General features: G+C 42.6%; 2 protein-coding genes across 2 annotated transcripts in view; both read left to right on the top strand.

Annotated features, from left to right (window-relative positions):
* UTP4 (UTP4 small subunit processome component) overlaps positions 1 to 10,108 on the top strand; it is a 38,430-nt gene extending 28,322 nt beyond the window's left edge. Inside the window, exons 9-17 of the mRNA XM_073225532.1 lie at positions 181 to 277; positions 1,053 to 1,117; positions 2,283 to 2,405; positions 2,792 to 2,948; positions 4,504 to 4,610; positions 5,613 to 5,708; positions 7,290 to 7,475; positions 8,966 to 9,076; positions 9,922 to 10,108. Of these exons, the coding sequence (XP_073081633.1) occupies positions 181 to 277; positions 1,053 to 1,117; positions 2,283 to 2,405; positions 2,792 to 2,948; positions 4,504 to 4,610; positions 5,613 to 5,708; positions 7,290 to 7,475; positions 8,966 to 9,076; positions 9,922 to 10,038 (1,059 nt within the window). The 3' untranslated portion in view covers positions 10,039 to 10,108. The remainder of the gene's footprint in view (positions 1 to 180; positions 278 to 1,052; positions 1,118 to 2,282; positions 2,406 to 2,791; positions 2,949 to 4,503; positions 4,611 to 5,612; positions 5,709 to 7,289; positions 7,476 to 8,965; positions 9,077 to 9,921) is intronic.
* Positions 10,109 to 18,487: 8,379 nt separating this feature from the next.
* Positions 18,488 to 20,110, top strand: part of SNTB2 (syntrophin beta 2) — a 95,700-nt gene continuing 94,077 nt past the window's right edge. The window contains exon 1 of the mRNA XM_037025328.2: positions 18,488 to 19,374. Within this exon, the coding sequence (XP_036881223.2) occupies positions 18,795 to 19,374 (580 nt within the window). The 5' untranslated portion in view covers positions 18,488 to 18,794. The remainder of the gene's footprint in view (positions 19,375 to 20,110) is intronic.

The raw sequence follows: 20,110 nt of genomic DNA on the forward strand, positions 1-20,110 counted from the left end.
TTTACCACTATGTTCTTAGATCCTAGTTTAGTGCCTGGCATGTGGTAGTACTTAGGAAATACTTATCAAGTAGATGGGTTTCCATGGTAAAAAGATATGCTAAGATGTTGGCTGCTGTATCTGGTTTTGAGGCAATAGATGACCCTGGCTTCTTTATCACTTTTCAATTCTTGGATACAGCGATGCCTCATTTCCTGCTCAAGGAAGAGGCAGCTTCTCCTCTTCCAGTTTGCTCATCACTTGGAACTTTGGCGACTGGGATCTACAGTGGCAACAGGTAAGATGAGAGAATTTTTTGGAGAGAGAAATTAGAATTAGAGGACAGAAATTAGAATTGCAGCTGACATTCTGTTTATGGAAAAACAGAAGCAGATGTTTCTGTGTCCACTGGAATTTATGGTTTTCCCACCCACTAGATAGAGCAAAGGAGATCTTCAGAGTGAGGGAATTATTAGCAGGATACTGGATCGTCTGTTAAAAGCTTGTGATTCTGTACAGTGTCCAGTGATGGTGTACTGCAGGGGACAGCTGCGGAATAGTGGTTTGCCCTGGTTTGACAGGAATCAAAATAGCTGTTGGAAAACAACACAATTTAACATTGGGTAGTGACAGCCCTATGTGTAAAAGGTCACATGGGTCTTAACTGGGGTGACAGTCTGCTGGCCTTTTGTATGATTTGTTCAGGAAATGTTTGGGTCCTATTCTGTAGTGGATTAGAGGTTTTTGCCTTAGGTTCCAAAACGAGCAAATGAAGCTGACTCCCAGGCCAGGCAAAACTCCACTAGTGCCCACCTGCATGTGCTGCGGGGCTCTGCATTAGTGATGGGCCACAGGCCACATCCCAGGCCAGGCCCCCAAACAGAAACTAAGAACGTACTCACTGCTTTCCTCTTCATAAACCCCCAGAGAACTGTGGGCTTACTAAGTCAGACGTTTTTCTAATTTCCCACTGGTAGAGATTCCATTCTACTGAGGAATGGCTTTTTAAAGGAAAAATATGTACAAATAGCTTTTCTTGAGAAGAAAGCTCTCGGGGAAATTTCTTGTTCTAGGAAAGAATGGGGATACTCTTCCACTCTCTAAAGATGCAGATCACTTACTCCACCTCAAGACAAAGGTAAGGTAGTTTTAATTTTAACTGTATCCCGGCTCTGAAATCCAGAACATCTTTCTCTCTCTGTATTTTGTGGGTTACTCAGTTGACATCATAAACTAAAATCTAAAATTACATGTGTGTAAATATAAAATGAGTGACGTACTATGTCAACAGAAGCAGGTTTCCTGTGATTTTTAAGTTGGGCATTCAGAATTTATTAGACTAATGAATACAGGAAATTGTTCCTCATCCTTTGGTGGTATTATGAAAAGAACTGGTATATTTTTTTTAAATTCAAGTGGTACAAAAGAGTATATAACGAAAAATAAGCCTCCTCCTTAGACTAAATCCCTGATCCTAATCTCCAGAGATAATCACTGCCAATAGTTTCTTGAATATCCTTCCAGAAAAAACTCCACTCATGTGTACAAGTGTATATACCCTTTCTTTTTGTAGTAATAGGAGTATGTTATATAAACTGCTTTGCATTTTTCTTTTTAAAAATCTTTATTTTAATCACACAAATATTTGTGAATACAGTTTTACTATTAAGATTTCAAACACTATTGATAGGCTATATCCTTGTATGTCTCTTTAATTCTAGGCCCCTCCCTGTACTGTTGTTAATTGATTAGCTGTATATCCTTCCAGATCTTTTTCTGCATGAGAGTATGTGTATACATATCTACATGCATACATATGTACATTTAGATATTTTGCAAGTTTTTTGAATTATATAAATGTTACATTAAACCTTTCCTTTGTTCTGCAAAATATTTGCTTGCTGTTTCTTAGAGGTGTTTAAAGAGGTTGTAACCGTAGACAAAATGGAAAATCATGTTCTCCAAGTCACCTGGCCTCCAAAGCATTCCCAGCATTAAAATGACTCCCTGCTGAGGTTTTTAAAGTTAGGGATTGGTAGGATGATACCTATGAAGCACACCAAAGGCTGAGATAAATTCACAGTATTCATAAGAGGGTTCTTGGTTTTGGAAATCAAAGCCATACCATTTAGATGCTCTACTTCTGAAAAAAATCAGTGACACATAGCATATGAGTGTCAGGATTATGTGTAGGTATTTATGGGAATGTCCAGAGTGGCAGTATCTTGAGGATTCATGTCACAGTGACCCTTGTTTTATGAAGTTTTACTTGAACATTCATCCTCATTCTTAAACATTACCAGGGTCCTGAGAACATTATTTGCAGCTGTATCTCCCCATGTGGAGGTTGGATAGCCTATTCTACAGCTTCTCGGTTTTTTCTCTATCGGCTGAATTATGAAAATGACACCATAAGCCTCCAGAGGGTAAGTGATAACACAGAGAGAAGAAACTTCATAAGTGTGTATTTTTTGTGTGAAGTGGGAATGTACTGGATGTGAATCCTTGCTCAATGAAAAATTATTTGGAGACAGCTGTTGCAAAACGGTTGTTCATATCCATTTTGAATTGATTATGTTTTGGGAGGAGTAAGGAAATGTCAGAAAGTGCCAGTGAAGTTTAGGCTTTAGAAGAGATGAAATAGGGAACGTCTAGGTTACAATAGGCACATTGGTGTTCCAGGCCCTTGGTCAGTTGACTTCCTTAGAGACCGGAAACAGTAATGTAACTTAAGCCTGGCTGTGACTCTTTTTGATGGACTCTGGGTCTCACTTCCCTCTCTTAATGGTTTTTACTGCTGTTTTACCCTAAGGTTTCCAAAATGCCAGCATTCCTTCACTCTGCCCTTCAGATTTTGTTTTCTGAAGATTCAGCAAAGCTCTTTGTGGCCTCAAATCAAGGGTCTCTACATATCATTCGGCTGTTAGAAGGAAGCTTCAAATACCTGCATACTTTTCAGCCTCAGTCAGGTGAGAAATTGGTAACATGCCAGGGGAGAGAGTTGTTAGTCTCTGGTGTATATTTTTTTTCCTTTGAAACAACATTCATTTGGGGGGTGGGGGGTTCCCTAATGCTCTTCTCCACCCTACAAATACACACTCACATGTTTGCAGTTTAAAGTAGGAGGAGATACCTGGTAAGTGGAAATGCTTAATGAGATCTGATTGTTGCTCACACCTACTCTTTTCTCACTGGGGTTGATTCCTTATTTGGGGCCAGAAGGTTTCATCACCCTTCTTAGAGAGTTTTGTTAGCTCAGCAAGAGGAAAGTTAAAATTATCTGTAATCCTGACATCCAGGAATAACTGCCATTAATAGTTTTGTATATTTCCAGTATGTGTTTGTATGTTGGTGTTTTGTGGACATGTTAATTTTTTGGGTTGTTTGTATAAAGATAAACTTACAAATACAGTTATATTACCTGTCATATAATGTCCATGACTTTCTTTCCATATTCTTCAAGAATATGAGTGCATGTGAGTAACTGGAGCTAACTCTTGCTGAGTTCATTATTGAGGACTTTGTAGCCAGCACTTCTGCCTTCTCCTTTGCCCTGGATTATAGTGCCTCACTGTCATTTAGTCTCCATCAGCCTAGAAAATCAACTCTTTTAGCTGAAAATCTCACTCTTTATAGGTTGCTCCAGAAGCATACAGAAAAAGAAACCTGCAAATTAGGAGTCAGATAAACTGACAATATGTGTTCAATACCTGTATATGTTTTTATTATAAAATTTAAACTCTTCATCTTGCAATTAGTATCCCTTAAAGATGGGCTGTACCTGATGTATATAACTTTTTCTTCTCCTTTCTCACCTCACTTCCTCTTACACTCAATCTGGTTTCTTCACAGCCCTCAAACCTGTGTATGCCAGTCCTTATCACTTAGCACATGCTTTTCTCCATCCTGTTTCTAACCACCTCGCCTGTCCTTTAGCATCCAGTTTACATCTTTGTTTAAAGCCTGTTCAACGTTTGGGTGTGTTATATGCAGCACATATTTTAGCGTATAGCATCACTGTCTTAATTTTATCCCACATGAGCCTGCATGTTGCCAGATTGGTTTAAAAAGATGGCTCATAGGTGCCCATGCTCCCTTAGGGTAAATATATAGCAGGCATCCAGTAAATTAAAGATATGCTTCAAGCCCATTCAATTTGCTGTTTGTCCTTAACTTTGATTAAAAACCACTGGGTAGGAAAAGAGTGTGAAGCAATTACCATACAGATGTCTGTGGCAGCTACTGCCCAGGTTATCCATTCCCGCACTGGGCAGTGTCTCACTCAGGTCTGAGCAAGTGGTGCTACCAAGTTTATCTCTCTGGCTGCTCCTCACAGGAAGGCCGGATGCCTAATTACGTGAAAAGAGTACACCCATTCACATCTAGAACTAACTTGCAAAACCATCAGGCAATTATCCAATCAGTAATTTAAAACAGGGCCTTGTTGGCCTTTGCCGTCATCTTCAGGGAAGGGCTGGCTGTGGACACCGGCTTCAGAGACTTACTGTTGTTCTGGTCTCACAGGGACGGTGGAGTTCATGTGTCTTTTGGCAGTCAGTTCAGATGGGAATTGGCTAGCTGCATCGGGTACCAGTGCTGGGGTCCACGTGTACAACATAAAACATCTAAAGGTGAGCATAGCGTTTAGTAGCAGCAAACAGGAGGAAGTTAGCCCTGCAGTTAAAAGACTCAAGACAGTTGGGTATGACTGGAACATTTTTGGACTTCTTTCTTTAACTGAGAATTTCTCTTATTTCCCTTGTCTGGAACCCAAGAACTATATAGTCTGTAACATTAAAGTCAGTCCCTGGGAATAATGAAACCACTCAGTATAAAAACTATAAATGGAGGATTTATGGGTGATGAAAAATACTTCTGTATTTTTGGAGAGGAATATTCTGATTTACCTAGATGGATAGTTGCACACAGTAACAATTTCCTTTAATAGTTCGCCTTGTAATCTCAAAGTATTTTTAAATAAAATCAAACCAGAAATTTGACAAAGGAAAACATTTTTCATTAATCAATAATGATTTTTTTTGTCATTCACACATTAAGTCACTAATGATCTCTTACAAGTCCTCATTTCATCATAGAAGTTAGATAAGAACTACCAAAACTTGCAATAAGCACTTAGTTTATAGAATAATACCTCACTTCCATGCTCACTGGGTTTGCCTCCTGTTAACCTGCATAACTTAATCTTTATTACACCGTGGCAAGAGCATGTCCTGCTTTTTGAGCCTTGCCTGGCATTTAAAAATCTTGCTGTTGAGTGGTGCACATGCCTTGCAGTTGTGCATAAATATCCATGCTTAGACATTAATTTCAAATCTGGTGTAGAGCTGTAAATTCCCTGTTCAATGACATGTTTATGAGCACTTCATACAGTTGTAGAGAGAATGGGGAAAGCTTTACTTCATAGTTTTATAAGCAAATGAACAGGCATTTCTGAAAATGAAATTAGTTTATTGTTTGGGGAGATATCTGACATTTATCTGTGGGAACTTCCATAGAAAGAACCCTTTGAGGCCCAAGGAACACTATTTAAAAACATCTGACCTAGACCATCAGTCTTTTCTGAGGGAAGGCATCATCTCAAGTTGTCCTTTGTGTCTGTTCCTCATTCCCAGCTTCACTGCACAGTGCCTGCTTACAACTTCCCTGTGACTGCTCTGGCCATCGCCCCCAGTACCAACAACCTTGTTATCGCTCATTCTGACCAGCAGGTAAGAGATTCCTATGCTTTCTAGTTCCTTCCTGCCATGTCGTAGCTTAGAAGCTGAGAGAATATGAAGGTGGTTTTCTCCTGTGGGAAGCAAAGCTTCCCTGAGTAGCCTGGGTGCCTCATAGGCCAGTAACATTCATTGGTCTCAAGGGGCACAGTGGAATGGGAAGCCCTGAGATTCTAGAGGGACAAGAAGGAAGAGGAATTTTGAAATACTTGCTTTACTGACTGTTTTTAGACATCACTCAGGTATCAAACTGGATATGGAATGGAATAACTTTTGAGAGTTGAAAGTGACTAAAGGACCGTATAATTCACCTTCACTGTTGCCAATGAGGAAATCAGGCCTTAGTGAGATCAGGTACCTAATGTCAACCAGAACTGGTGCTTAGTCTACTGCTTTTTTTCCATAACAAGCTGTAAGGCGATGCTCTTTATTTATTTTCTTCCGAGGGAAAAGATCTTCAAATACCTGAGCCACAGAACACATTATGAAATTATCAGTACTTACATATCCTCATCTGTAAGATGGGCGTGATGATACCTTCCTCACTGAGCTGTTGGAAAGAGTAAATAGGAGCTGAGAGGCGTACTAGTAGACTGCTAGGCAAATGATGCTTGTTACTTTGCTCAATAGTTTTTATACTCACACAAACACATATTCACATACTATCCAAAACTTGAAATCTCTCAGCTTTGTGGATTTGGGTCCTTGATTTTTGATCGGTGAAGCCATGTCCTTGTCGTCTTTGTCACACATAATGGTAATGTCCACCTGATGCCTGTTACTGGCTGTTGGTCCCTTAAGTGTTTCAGTCACTAAAACTGGTGGGAAATTGTTTTGTACCTTTTAGATTAGCGAAGATTGAATAGAGTTGCTAATACATAGTGCCGTGAGGGTACAGGGAAACAGCACTTGATACATTGCGTAAATTAGTATGATCCCTTTAGAGGACATTTTGGGCAATATCTAAAAAAAATTTTAAATCAATGTAATCTTTGATTCATAAGTTGTGATTCTAAAGATTCTTCCTACAAACATAATGCTTTCAGTTGTACAAAAAGACATTGATACAGAGATAATCATTGCAGCTTTATTTGTAGTAGCCAAAGATTGCAAATAACCCAAATGTCCATTCAGCAGACAAGGTAAAGAAATTTCATGGTACATCCAAGAAGTCAGTGGGTTATTATGAGCTCTTACAGAGGAGCGCGAGTGATCTACATATATACTGATATGGGTCAATCTCCTGATAGGCTAAAAGAAAAAAGCAACATACAGAACAGTGTATATTGCATGCATAAATATCTCTGAAAAGATGTAAATAAGATAGGCTGCTTTGTCTTGGGGAAAAGAGATGTCAGGATTGCAGGGTGACTTTTCACTGTAAATCTTTCTATGCAGTTTGAATTGTTTGGTGATTTGCCTTAAAATTTTTTTATTAAAAAAAATAGGAAACATAATGCTTAGTATGATATAGTTCAAGACTTATATAGATATTTTCTGGTTAGGAATGTAGGGATATCCTCTTGTCTCTCTCAGTACCAGCCTCCATTTCCTCTGTGTCATATCCTTCCTCAGGTATTTGAGTACAGCATCCCAGACAAGCAGTATACAGAGTGGAGCCGGACCATCCAGAAGCAGGGGTTTCATCACCTTTGGCTCCAAAGGGATACTCCCATCACACACATCAGTTTTCACCCTAAGAGACCAATGCACATCCTTCTCCATGATGCCTACATGTTCTGCATCATCGACAAGTCGCTGGTGAGTTCTTCACCACTCCCACCTGTGCTCTCACTGATTCTTTACTTAGGAATCTTCAAGTTCTAAAAGCAACAAGAATGGTTAAGTTAAAGGAAGGAGAATCAGAGTAAAAGTTCCCAGTATATTCTTTGGAGGAGAGGAGCTTTTGTTGTGCAGATTTTCTCATTTTATTCCCAGCTCAGGAGGCTCCCAGGGAAGGGGCAGGCTGTGTGTACTGGTTTTTGTTGATTTTACCATTTCTCTACTTTTCCTATAAGCACATAAACTTGAGGAAAGTGTTTAGGTCAGTATTCAGAAGGTGACCCTCAACGGGGAATGCCATTGATTTGGTTGAATCACGTCCACCTTTGGACCCCAGAGTGACTGAATAACTTAATTTTATTAAAGGAGATAGAGGTTGAGGTTTTGACCACTTGTGCCCTTTGGCTGAAGAAACCTAAACACTATCTGTGGGCTTGAGGAGTTGCTCTTAAGTGTCTTGACAAAAGGCCAGTTAGGAAAATTATATTCTTCATGGCTGTGATTTAGGTGGGATGTGAGCATATGTTTCAGTTCTAGATTCCAGCCTTTGCCAGCAACTGTTTTGATTCACCCCAAATTTTACATGTGTTTTTTGGGCAAATGCTTTCTTTCCTAAGAGCACTGTGAGCTGTGGCCAGCCATGTGATGCACTTTGGGCTTAAATTACAACCACCAGTGTTTGGTTTATCTGTGAAGGTGGGGGTGGGAGGAACTTGAGAAAGCAGCAGATGGCTTTAAAGGAGGTATGCGTGGTCATGTGTCACTGGAGCCCCTCTCATGGGCTTTGGGTCCTCTGCGTGTGGGAAGCAGAGCTGGCTGACAAGTGCCTTCTGCAGGTTGAGTGATGCAGGAAGCCATCCCGCTTTTCCCCCCTTGCCTTCAACTAGCCTGCCTTTGTAACACAGCCCAGATTGGCCTGTATTTTTTTTTCTCAAGTGTTGGTAATAACTCCATCACTTTCTCATGCTGGGCAGAGCTATTTCCCAAGGAAGTCAGAGGTGAAATATCACTTGCTTGGCCAGAGGCCATCTCTTGAGGTGTCAATGACATAAGTGGGGGTGTAGTTTGCATTGCATGGGTTTGCCTGGGGAGAACTTTAGGTCACTTGGCCAGTCCGTGATCTGGTGGGAAGGAGAGTCTGGAACACAGAGCTGGCATGGGCTGAGCTCCTACACATGCCAGTTTGTTCCTGTCTCACAAACTTTTACTGACAAGACTGGCTGGAAGCCCCAGCAGAGCCCTTGATCTTGCTGCTGTAGAGTGCCAAGTTCTTCGTCTCATACGCCGCCCCTACAGTACTGCTGGAAGAGGAGCTGTGGCTTCCTTCCTGAAGCAAGGAGAGTCAAGGAGGTAGTAAATGTGTAATGTGTGGTTGGAGATGGTGTTTGCCTGAAGGATCACTGTAGTGCTTTGTTCTGTAGAAGCCCAGTACAAATAATGATTTAAACAGTATATCTTTGTCTTTTTAGCCTCTTCCAAATGACAAAACCTTACTCTACAATCCACTTCCTCCCACGAATGAATCAGATGTTATCAGGAGGCGCACAGCCCATGCCTTTAAAATTTCTAAGATATATAAGGTAAAATATCTTGCATTATATTCTAGATGGTTTATTCCTTGTGATATTATCAAAATATAATAAGCACCACAATAGGAAGACAAGAACACCTTCGTTTTACATGCAGAGAACCTGGTTTTGGGAGACAAGTGCCTTTTCTGGGCAAGTCTGTCCCTTATGTCTGTGTTTCTTTGTTCTTGCCTTAGTATGTTAGAGGCAGACATGTCATACTTAACCAAAATGAAATATATAAGTAGTGAAAAATGATGTTGGAGCTCAGGTGGGACCTTTGTTTGCTTTTAAATTTGGAGAATGTTCTGTAAGATAAATTTCAAGCAAATGGAAGTCATTGAATTTATTATGACTTTCTTTTTTGAGCTAGGCTTTTTATTCCATACAAGCATCCATCAAGCTTATACTACAGCTGTTTGTGCCAACTCAGATGTTCCATATTCATGCTTCTCAGATGGGAGTTCCTTGGGTGTCCTGGAATATTTTCTCAGGGGTCTGTGAGAATTTTTTTTTTTTTTAATATTCAAATGTAATTAGCTTCTTGATGCATTTTTAACTTGGCTGTTTGTCAAGAATTCAGGCTTTAAAGCCATCCATTAACACTGATTCCTAAGAAATTAGAGAATCAGATGTTCTGTACAGAGAAACATGAAAAATCTTGCTGAAATCTTTTATGTGTGAACTCAGTTAAAAAATTTCAAGCTTTCAAACCATGTGAGTACTAGGGCTGGAAGGACTGGTAGAGGTGTAGGGCCCTCCAGCCTTGACCGTGCTAACTTTTTAGCTCTAGGCAGTCTGTTCAGGACCCGCCCTGGAGCCTGCCTCCTGGTGGAATCACTGTCATCTCTCTACAGCCTTTGCTCTTCATGGATCTCTTGGATGAGAGAACACTGGTGGCAGTAGAACGGCCCCTGGCTGACATCATCGCTCAGCTCCCACCACCTATCAAAAAGAAGAAATTTGGGACCTAAAACAGGGCACTGTCTGTGTCATTGCTGTTTGTTTTCACAAATCATGATAATAAAACAAAGTTATTCTTTAGGACTAGTCACTGTGAATGTTATCTTCCAAAATAAGGGGCTGTAATTCCCCTTTGTGAATGGAGTGGGAACAAGGTGTGTCGTTGGGGTAATGTTTCAGCCAGCTATAATTTCATCCAAATTTTTCAGGGTCCTGTTTGTTCTTTAGAGCACATCTCAGGAAAAAGATTACCCTCTGTTGTGTAACACATAGCTAAGGCTTCAGAGGGCTGATGACCTTCACTGTCCGCCAGTCTGTAGCCCATGCGATGGTGGGGCACCTGCCCAGCACTGCCCGAGGGGGCAGCAGGAGAACTACCTGCAAGGGGACAGGAGAACTACCTGCGCGCTCCGGACGGCCTAACTTCCAGTAACGGTATCAGCCTTCTGTTTCAGGAAGAATTTTAACCGCACTTTCTGTCTGAAAAATAGATGCCTTTGGCATTTGGTATTCGTTTTATTTAAAAGGAAAAAATCAGGCTTTGGGATATCAGTCCCATTAACCATCTTTCCATCTGTCACATATGTCAGTTTCAAAGGTTAAGGAAACACTGGGCAGGGATTTTATTAAGGCATAGGAGTGGAGGTGGGGACAAGAAAACCTGCTATGTTTCACCTTTTGTGCCCACTTCTACCTGCATTGACGTTGTTATCAACTGACGAGTTTTAATGTAATCTTTTAACTTAGAAAGTGAAGAACTATAGTTAACCTGAACTGATCCAGATAGGTTTCTTTCCCATCTCAGTGGTTGTATTTTGTTGCATTCCTGTGGAAACCCAGTATGTGTGCTTTGTTTGTTTTGGGGATGGAGGGCTGTGCCATAGGCAGAGAAGTATGTGGGTTCTGATGACGTCATAAGCGGAGAGCTGGTCAAAACCGCTTTGGCCAAGATGAGCCCTACCCTCCAGTCTGGAAAGGGAAAATCAAATAAAAATATAAGTAGATGAGTGGGAGGAGAATAAACAGAAAGGTAATGAGGGAGGTAAGGAGCCTAATACTTTGTAACAGAAGGGATAGCCTATTTCATGTTTGCTAAGAGGGAACAGATGAAACAAGGTTTATAGTGGATGCCACTTCTGTACCTTCCCTGTTGAGGTTTTTACAGTGATAGGAGTAATTTAAACAAATAGCTGCAACTTTTTAAACCCTCTATAAAATAACTCTTATTTCCTCTTCCTTGAATAAATTTCCTTAGGCATATTCTCCCAGCCTGTGTTAGAAAAGACTCTCACACCCTTTCAGGAGACTAGAAGGTCCTGCCCTTCCTAAAAAATGTTTTAGGTCTTCTGGTGTGGAAACCAAAGTTCAAGTCCCTGATCTACACTGAATATGACCAGATGGAGGCCAGGATGCCTCAAATATTAACTCATTTGGTTTTCACTGACTAGAGTATAAATTCAGAGAATCATTTTTTATTAACTGGAGTCTAGTAAAGATTTGATTTAATAACCTTAAGCATATTCTGAAAGCTCATAGATTATGGAGGGTGTAATTCTGACAGGGCTCACAGATCTGAGCGAAGACGAAAAACCTTTGAAAGTAGAGGAAGCATTCCTTTCCAGCCAGTGATTTGGATTTCCATAAATGGTATGGGAAGTAAGAGCTTTGGGTCTTGAAGTTCTTCCTAAGTAGAGAACTTTGAATACTAATGAAGCAGAAACTGACTGGGGCAAGTTAGAGCAACTGGGGGAAGGGAAGGCAGAGCAGTGTCAAATAAGAGGAACACTTGAGTGCATAATGTTTCAGGGTAATTTTACTTTGGGGACTTGTGTAACTTAGACGCATTATGTTTCTGTTTTGGGCATTTTGCAGACTATCGCTCATGGCTGGGTTCTACAGAAAAATTCTGATCTAAGACCAACTTAGGAAAGGTCTTTTTTGCTAACCTGATTCAAATGCTTTAAACATTCATTTTCTCATATTATAGTTAGTACTCTGATCTCTGAATGGATAATGCATCCTTTACCATGGAGATTAGAGCAAATTAGATTGAGAGAAAATAAAATCTTAGAATATTGGAAGAAAGTAACCATCCAGTTTGGGTTTTTTTAAGTTTTTTCTAAAAGCATCAACATTTTTTCAAATAGAACTTTATTCTGAGCCTCTATATGATAGAGTGGTCCTGGTTCTGGCCGGGGGAGGAAGCAGAGGTTTTAAAAGAAACCATGTGCCTTCTTAACCCCATTTTTATTTTTATTTTTCTTAGCAAAAAAGTAAAGTTTGTTATTTTAAACTAACTGGACAATATTGAAAATTGGAAGAACAACTGCATGAAAACACACATTTTAAAGTTGCAGTTATTTTATTTATATCCACATGGAAAAGAGAGCAAGAAGAGGAGAGGTGATTTTTCCCATGGTCGCACAATGGTTTGATAGAGGCCAAGGTGACATTCTTACAATTACTCTCCCACTGTCTCTTGGTTGTAAGGACCCAATCATCCATAAATAGGATCAGCAGGCATGATACATAAAAGATTTCCCATTTTGCACATTGCAGGGAAGGTGTTTAAGTGTTTCCTGCACTTGATTTAGCTGCTGAGTTCTGTGGGCATCTTGTGTGTAAATCAGACAGATCATAACGAGCAACCTACTGCAGTTTCTGCTTGTGCTCACATGTGGGTGTTTCTCTAGGGTTAATTCCTGGGAATGGAATCAGTAACTCATACTCTGCCCATTTTCTTTCACTTTGAGTTCCCTTTGGAGTGGCACTATTTTCATCAGAAGTGCAGAATTTGAAAGGATTCTTTTCCTTACACCTTGCCAATGTGGTGATAGACTTTAGTTTTAGACTGTTTCATTGGTGAAAAATAATGTCTCATTTTATTTTTACATTTGCCTGTTTACTAATGAGATTGCACACTTTTTTGTGTTTTGGCTGTTTGGCTAATTGTGTAATTACATATTCATAACCTCTCCTTTTTCCCTTAATGTGTTGTCTTTTTCTTCCTCATTTCAAGGTTTTTCAAGACATAAGTCAGCATTGTCCTGTAATCTGTCTGTGATGGTGGGAATGTTCTGTAAATGAGCTGCGCAATAGGGCAGTTACATGTGGCTGTTGAGCACTTGAAATGTGGCTATTGCAAAAAAGGAACTGAGTTTTTAATTTTATTTAAATAGCCACAAATGGCTATTGGCTTTTGAATTGGACAGCATGGGTCTACATACTAAGGTTTAGCTTTTGTCTTTAGGAAGTTACAGAACTTAATACTTCACATTTATTGAGTGCCTACTATATGCTATGCACCAACAACAGAGGAAAGATGATTTCAACCCTCAAGAACTTCATAGCCTAGTAGGGGAGAGAAACAAGTTGATTAGTGATGCTACATTAGAGATGAGGATAGAGAAGGAACACCTAACCAGTAAGGTTAGGAGATAAGGTTGAAAGTAGGAGATGGTCCTTGAGCTACTAATTCGAAATTGGGTGGCAGTTAGCGAGGTGGAAGGGCAAAGAAAGGAGGCGTTCATGGAGCCTTCTCAATGCAAAGGCCTGAAGCATGTGAGCGCATAGCCTGTCCAAAGGACTGCCAGCAGTTCCATGTGGTTGAAGCACTGCATATATTGGAAATGGAGGAAAATAAGGCTGACAGGGCAGTCAGGGCCCTACCATACTAGAGAGCACGCATGTCTCAGGTGGGAAAGCTAACCCCGGGAGGGTGACAGCTTCCCTAGTTGGTAGTAATTAAGAACCAGGTGAGATTCCTAGAAAAATATTAGAGTAGAACAGTTCCCCAGAAGAAAGCTAAGCAGTTTAGAAAGTGTAGGGCAAAGATAAGCAAACTTGGATAAAGGGCCCTTAAGCCAACATGTAGTGAGAAATAAGACCAGGTAGGAGTGGGCTCTGAGGTCTGTAGTTAAGAATTTCCACTCATTGGAAAACAGTTGTGAACTACTCAGATTCAAAGGAATATTTCAGTAAAAATGCCCATTTGTGTTAAGGGACAGAAGAGACTGGAAGTTAGGAAGGCAGAAAAATGGGCCATGGTGTAGATTCTTGACATGGGGTCTATTATTGCGTTAAGCCTGCGGTAACGGTATCACAGACTGGGTGGCTTAAACAACAGAAATTTATTTTCTCAACTCTGTAGGCTACAAGTCTGAGGTTCGGGTATTAGCAGCGTTGACTTCTCCTGAGGCCTCTCTCCTTGGCTTGTAAATGGCCATGTTTTGTTGTCTTTACTTGTTCTTCCTTATGTGTGTTTCTTTGTCCTAATCTCCTCTTCTTATAAGGACAACAGTCATACTGGACCAGGGCCCACCCTGAAGACCTCATTTTAACTTAATTACTTCTTTAAAGACCATATCTTCAAATATTTAGTCACATTCTGAGGTACTGTGGGTTAGGACTTCAGCTTATAAATTTTTAGGGGACACAAGTCAGCCCATAAAAGAGTCTATGGAAGGGTGGTGTAGGGGCTTTGTGAGCCCCCAGGTTTGAATGCTAAATTTAGCACTTGTGTGAATTTGAGGCTTTTCCACAAGCATGCAGCTGATGCCCAAGTCCAATTGGTTATTGCATCAGTTGACTCAGGAGGGAGTTAAAGCTATAGGACGGCCTAGGAATACCATGTACGTTAATAAATGTGATTTAGTGTTCAATGGTATATGGAAAATGAGAGTTGAAGCCATTTATAAGATTGCAAGTCTTAGTGAGGAACTGGAAATTCTGTTAGAACTGTTATTGGGGGAAGGGATATTATCCCGGGACCTTATTTGAATTTCATGGCAAATTATGTAATTTCCATGACTGTCAATAAAAAACATTGGTAATTTTCCATAACTAAGTGGATTCAGTGAAACTAACCTTCTGCTTAGTATGTCCTTGCTAATATTTTCCTGAAAAGAAAGTTGCAGATGTACAAAACTGTCACCATCTGTTTCTTGTTAGGAATGTGGTTAGCAGATGTGGGTTTTCATAGTCATAATGCATGAGATAGTTAATCCATTTTTGTGGGTTTCAGATGGATAGTGATTTATCTTGGCAGGGTGAATGTCAAAATGTGCTTGCATCAGCTGAAGGATGTATGCACCTTTCCCTCTTTCACTTCATGTTTGTGCTGGAGAGAAAAATACATCTTAGGATATTTCTCCTGAAAGACAAAGGAGTGCTGCCCATTGAAAGGGACAATCGACCTATCTCACTGTCTTCTAACTGGGGAAGAGTTATGTGTGGACAATTTTTCAAAGCTGGATATTGGATTGGTTATCTTACAAGCTTATTTCTCCCTTTGGCTTCTTCAATAGTAATTGAACAGCTTTTGCTTTTGTTCCTCTGGCATCAGGCCTCCTTTGTGATAGTGACCTTCAGGCTTGCTAAGGGCTGCAGTTTTGCCTGGGGCCCTCCTTCCTTATGAAATTACACCACACCCCAACCTTGGAAGGAGCCCCAGATCTACTAATACTTTCCTTTGACCGACTCTTGGCAACACATACCCTTTTCAGCCGAAGTGTAGCTTTATACAAGATATGTTTGTCACTGAAATGAATTTGGCCATTTGCCCTTTATTCTGGACTCAAATGGTATTCTGGCAGACTCATTCCTAGATAAAGTACAGACTGAGCTTGAGAGTTTCTACCAAAGATTTTTTTGTTGCTGCTATTGAAGGTCAACAGGTAATAATAATAGCAGCAGGTATTTTTTATGGCAAGCACAGTGCTGCTAAGTGCTTTGCATATGTCATCCTTGTCAACCCTAACAGCCACCCTTGGAGGTGGAAGTTCCTCTGAAGAAGAAACAGGCCCATGACCCTAGTCCCTTGACCATTGTCATAAGTGGCCAAACTTCTATTTGAACCTTTTGCTCTTAATTGCCATGCTGTATTATATATCTGTTATGAGGGATAAGAAAAAAAAAAGATTATTGGGCTTTGAAAAAGCATAGAAATAGAGCATGAGTCATAGGACTGTAGGAAATTACGGACCTGAGAGAGCTAATCCAGCCCCTCATTTTGAAGCATCAGTGATCTCTTTCTTGTTCAGAGAAGTAGTAAAGTAACAGCCTAAGCAGAGGAGAACACGTACTGATAGGTGACAGAAATAAAAGGTTACCAGGAATTATCTCAACCATTTCCTTTTTTAGAAGTAGGTAAAATGATATGCCTGTTCAAAGAATTAATCTGGCCCTCTCCCCATTCCTAAGAAACCGTGGAAATCTGTACTCTTCATTTTAGATTTCATTATCCACAGTAAGTAGATTTACACTGACTACTTGAGATTCCCTAGATAGTAATTTTCGCTCGGCCAGGAACCCATAACTTTAGTAGGGATTATTTCAAAGGATACAGTGTAGGAGCCTCTGAACTTCAATCACGTGTTTAATGAGTTCCTTCTCTTTCAAGGCAATCTTTTTTGGAATACTGGTGAATAAAAAGAAGTCTGTGGGTGGTCACTGCTCTCCTGTACTTTATAATTTACTTGGGCAAACCAGCCAGGCATAGAATAAAATTGTTCAAAGGAAAAATCCCAACAAATTGGGTAGATGTAGGATGAGAACTTGCTAGATGGGAAAGTGGTTGGGAGGGGCAGAAGGTGTTGGCTAGGATGGATTCAGGCCGAAAGGGGTGACAGGCATCACTGGGGGACACTGACTGGATAAGTTTGGCAGATCTGAAAGTAGTGGGGAAAGAGAACGTTGAAAATTTAGTTTCTGATGGAGGACTTTGTAAGATAGGAATTTTTAATGGATATATTTTTGAGTTTTTTTTTAAAATAAAAACTCCCAAATAACCCAACTATCGATCTCCATTACCTTCCTTCTTCCCACGGTTGAATATTTTGTTACATAATTTCACTATTGAGTTGAAAAATCTATTGACTTCCTCCAACTCTGTTCACCAAATGTCTCGATACTTTACAGAAGAATTTCCAGCACTTCCCCTTTGCTGATAAAGGTATCCTCAAGTGCCAAACCTCTGGGTGATACCAGATGTACAAGTGTTCAAAATAGCACTCAGACTGTAGGGAGTCAGCTGCCAAGTGCTCTCTAATAAGCAGAAATTTAACAGAACCGAACCCTCTGGGGGCTCAGGCCTCAGCTGGAGCAAAGCCAGAGATGTCTGTGACTGCAGGTGTACTTGGGCACATCAGGACCTGCCGGAACAGTAAGCTGGCCTCACTACAACTGATTGAGGAGCGGGTGGAGAGTTGAACTGCTGACATTTGCAGCTTGGAAAATCCTGCTCCACAAATTGCAAAGAGGATTCTGCTGTAATAATTTTGTTGGTAAGATACTTTTCTCTTTTTGAGTTCTCTACATTTGGATTCTGGGTGCTTTCCAGTCTCTATTTTTGTTTTTTTAATTCCTATTATAGGAGGCTTTTTGGAAGTTTCTGCCCACACATGAATGTGCGTTGGACATAGCTTACGAGCTTCAACATGTACTTCATGAGCAAGCAGGAAACAGCACCTTTTACAGGAATTGGTGCATATTTCCTCTGTTTTCAGCACCCTTACCCCCCAGATGAAAACATGCAGATTTCAGTTTTACTGCTTAAGGAACGTTAGAGGGCACCTTGACCCCCTGTTTTTCCTGAGATCTCTCTCAGCATTATGATTTCTGGACCCTCATTTTTTAGGTCTGAAATACGTTTAAAAAAAGCACTGGACCAAGGAGACCTGCATTTCTCTGCTTTCTCTCTGGACTTTGGGCCAGAGTTTTTAGCTCTCTACGCCTCAGTTTCCTCAGCTCTTCCAGCCTGTGAAGCTGGAAGAAGTGGGTAGATTGGATCACCAGTGCATTATCCATGTCTTTGGATAAAAGTCACTGCAGACTGTGCAGTGTGCCTAAAATTTGTTGGGGTTGGGGGGGATGCCCATCTACTCTTGCCCCAACAAAAAGTCTTGGACGGCTTCCAGGATAAGATGTACAAACCCAAGTCCAAGGCTTTTCACACTCGTATCCTGCCACCTCCACTGACCCTATGCTCTGTTCACATTGGAATTCTGGCACCTTCCTAAGTGACCATCATTCTGCAAATATCTTTGTGGCCTACCTATTGTGGCTATAGCCCTGGAGAAGATGTGATCACCTCGAATTGCAGAGTGACAGATGCTTGGATTCATGTCTCTGGACCTTTGCTTGTGCAATTACCTCAGCTCCACCTGTTCACCTTCCATCTCACCTCAGCTGACCCCAGGCCCAACTAAATGTTTCTTCTTCTCTGTTCTCAGGGAGTTTTCTACATGTCACTTAACCACATAGTATCACACCAGGTTGATTGTTTCTCCGTCTTCCTCTCCCACTAGACTGCCAGCCCTTAGCAGTGGTACATTTTATTCAGCTCATCTTCAGGCCTCAAAAGGAGCCCAGGGCCGAGGGCTCAGGTCGGAATACGGAATGAACCAATCAATGCAAGAGGGAACGCACAATCCAGTCTTGCAGGCTTGCAAAGTGCTTTTAGTAGTTGATCTTGCTTTCTGTGCCCAGGCAGCTCCTGTTGCACAGTAGAGGACAGGAGTTTTGGAGAGGGCCGTCAAAGACGAACGGAAGGAGAACGTGGGATGGAGCCTCACTCCCCACGTCCGGTAAACTGCAGAGGACTGGACTACGCGCAACCCCTGAACCTCCCGGAAGCGGCTCCGCTGGCCTCTGTCCGCCCCTCCGGAAGGTGGGCGTGGCCCCTCATGAATAATGAATCGCCGCGGGGGGAGGGGCCGGGCCCGCCCCTCGGGCGGGAAGGGGGAAGCGTCGAGGCTGCCTGACTGGAATGAGGGTAGCTGCGGCGACTGCGACGGCGGGAGCGGGGTCGGCCATGGCGGTGTGGACGCGGGCCACCAAAGCGGGGCTGGTGGAGCTACTCCTGAGGGAGCGCTGGGTCCGGGTGGTGGCCGAGCTGAGCGGGGAGAGCCTGAGCCTGACGGGCGACGCCGCGGCGGCTGAGCCTGAGCCCGCTCTGGGGCCGGCTGCGGCCGCCTTCAACGGCCTCCCGAACGGCGGCGGCGCCGGCGACTCGCTGCCCGGGAGCCCGAACCGGGGCCTGGGTCCCCCGAGCCCGCCCGCGCCGCCGCGGGGCCCAGCCAGCGAGGCGGGCGCGTCGCCGCCCGTGCGCCGGGTGCGGGTGGTGAAGCAGGAGGCGGGCGGCCTGGGCATCAGCATCAAGGGCGGCCGCGAGAACCGGATGCCGATCCTCATCTCCAAGATCTTCCCGGGACTGGCGGCCGACCAGAGCCGGGCGCTGCGGCTGGGCGACGCCATCCTGTCGGTGAACGGCACCGACCTGCGCCAGGCCACCCACGACCAGGCCGTGCAGGCGCTGAAGCGCGCGGGCAAGGAGGTGCTGCTGGAGGGTGAGCGGGGCCGGCGGGCGGCGGGCGGCGCGGGGCCGGCCGGCGCTCACTTTGTGCCACCCTGCCCCCTTCGCGGCGCGACCGTTCCCTCCCCCTGCGAGTCCTCGTCGTCCCCCTGCGGTGGCCGGGCTCTCCCCAGACCCCTTTGCTGGGGCTGTGAGTATGGAAAAACGGATGCTTCTTGCAGGAAAAGTTGGGTAGCCGCCGAGGTGTGGCTTGCAGTGCCTGAGGAAGACTTGGTTGAGATTTAGTAAAAAGCTGCCGCGCTTGAAGCCCCGCCTCTGCAGGATAAGCTGACACTAAGAACTAGAGGGGGACGGACCGGCTGGAGTTCTGGAGGTCTCTGTTTGCACCTGAGTAGTGCCGGGTTGGCGCTTTCCTTACTCACCTCTGGCTCCCTGGGGAGGGCGAGTCTGTTAAAAAAAAAAAAAAATTGGCCACACGGATGCCCGCGGTATGCTTGGGCAAGCCACCGAAACGCTGCTTAATTTATGGGAATTTAACCCATCATTGGCTCTCAACAATAACCAAAGGAGATCATAGCACTTCGTTGAAGCCAGAAAGCTGAAACAGCAAGTTTGTGAGGCTGATGAGCCTTACCAGTAGGGGTTCCCGTGTTTGAACATTCACTGCCAACTAGAGTTTTGCCCCTTTTGCAGGAGACTGGTGCCAGCTTTCTAGCATTCACAGGTGTGGTGCTTAAAGGCTTTAAGTTTTTTAGAAGCCTGAAATATTA

The sequence above is a fragment of the Manis javanica genome, chromosome 17 (genome assembly GCF_040802235.1).
Source record: "Manis javanica isolate MJ-LG chromosome 17, MJ_LKY, whole genome shotgun sequence".
Taxonomy (NCBI): domain Eukaryota; kingdom Metazoa; phylum Chordata; class Mammalia; order Pholidota; family Manidae; genus Manis; species Manis javanica.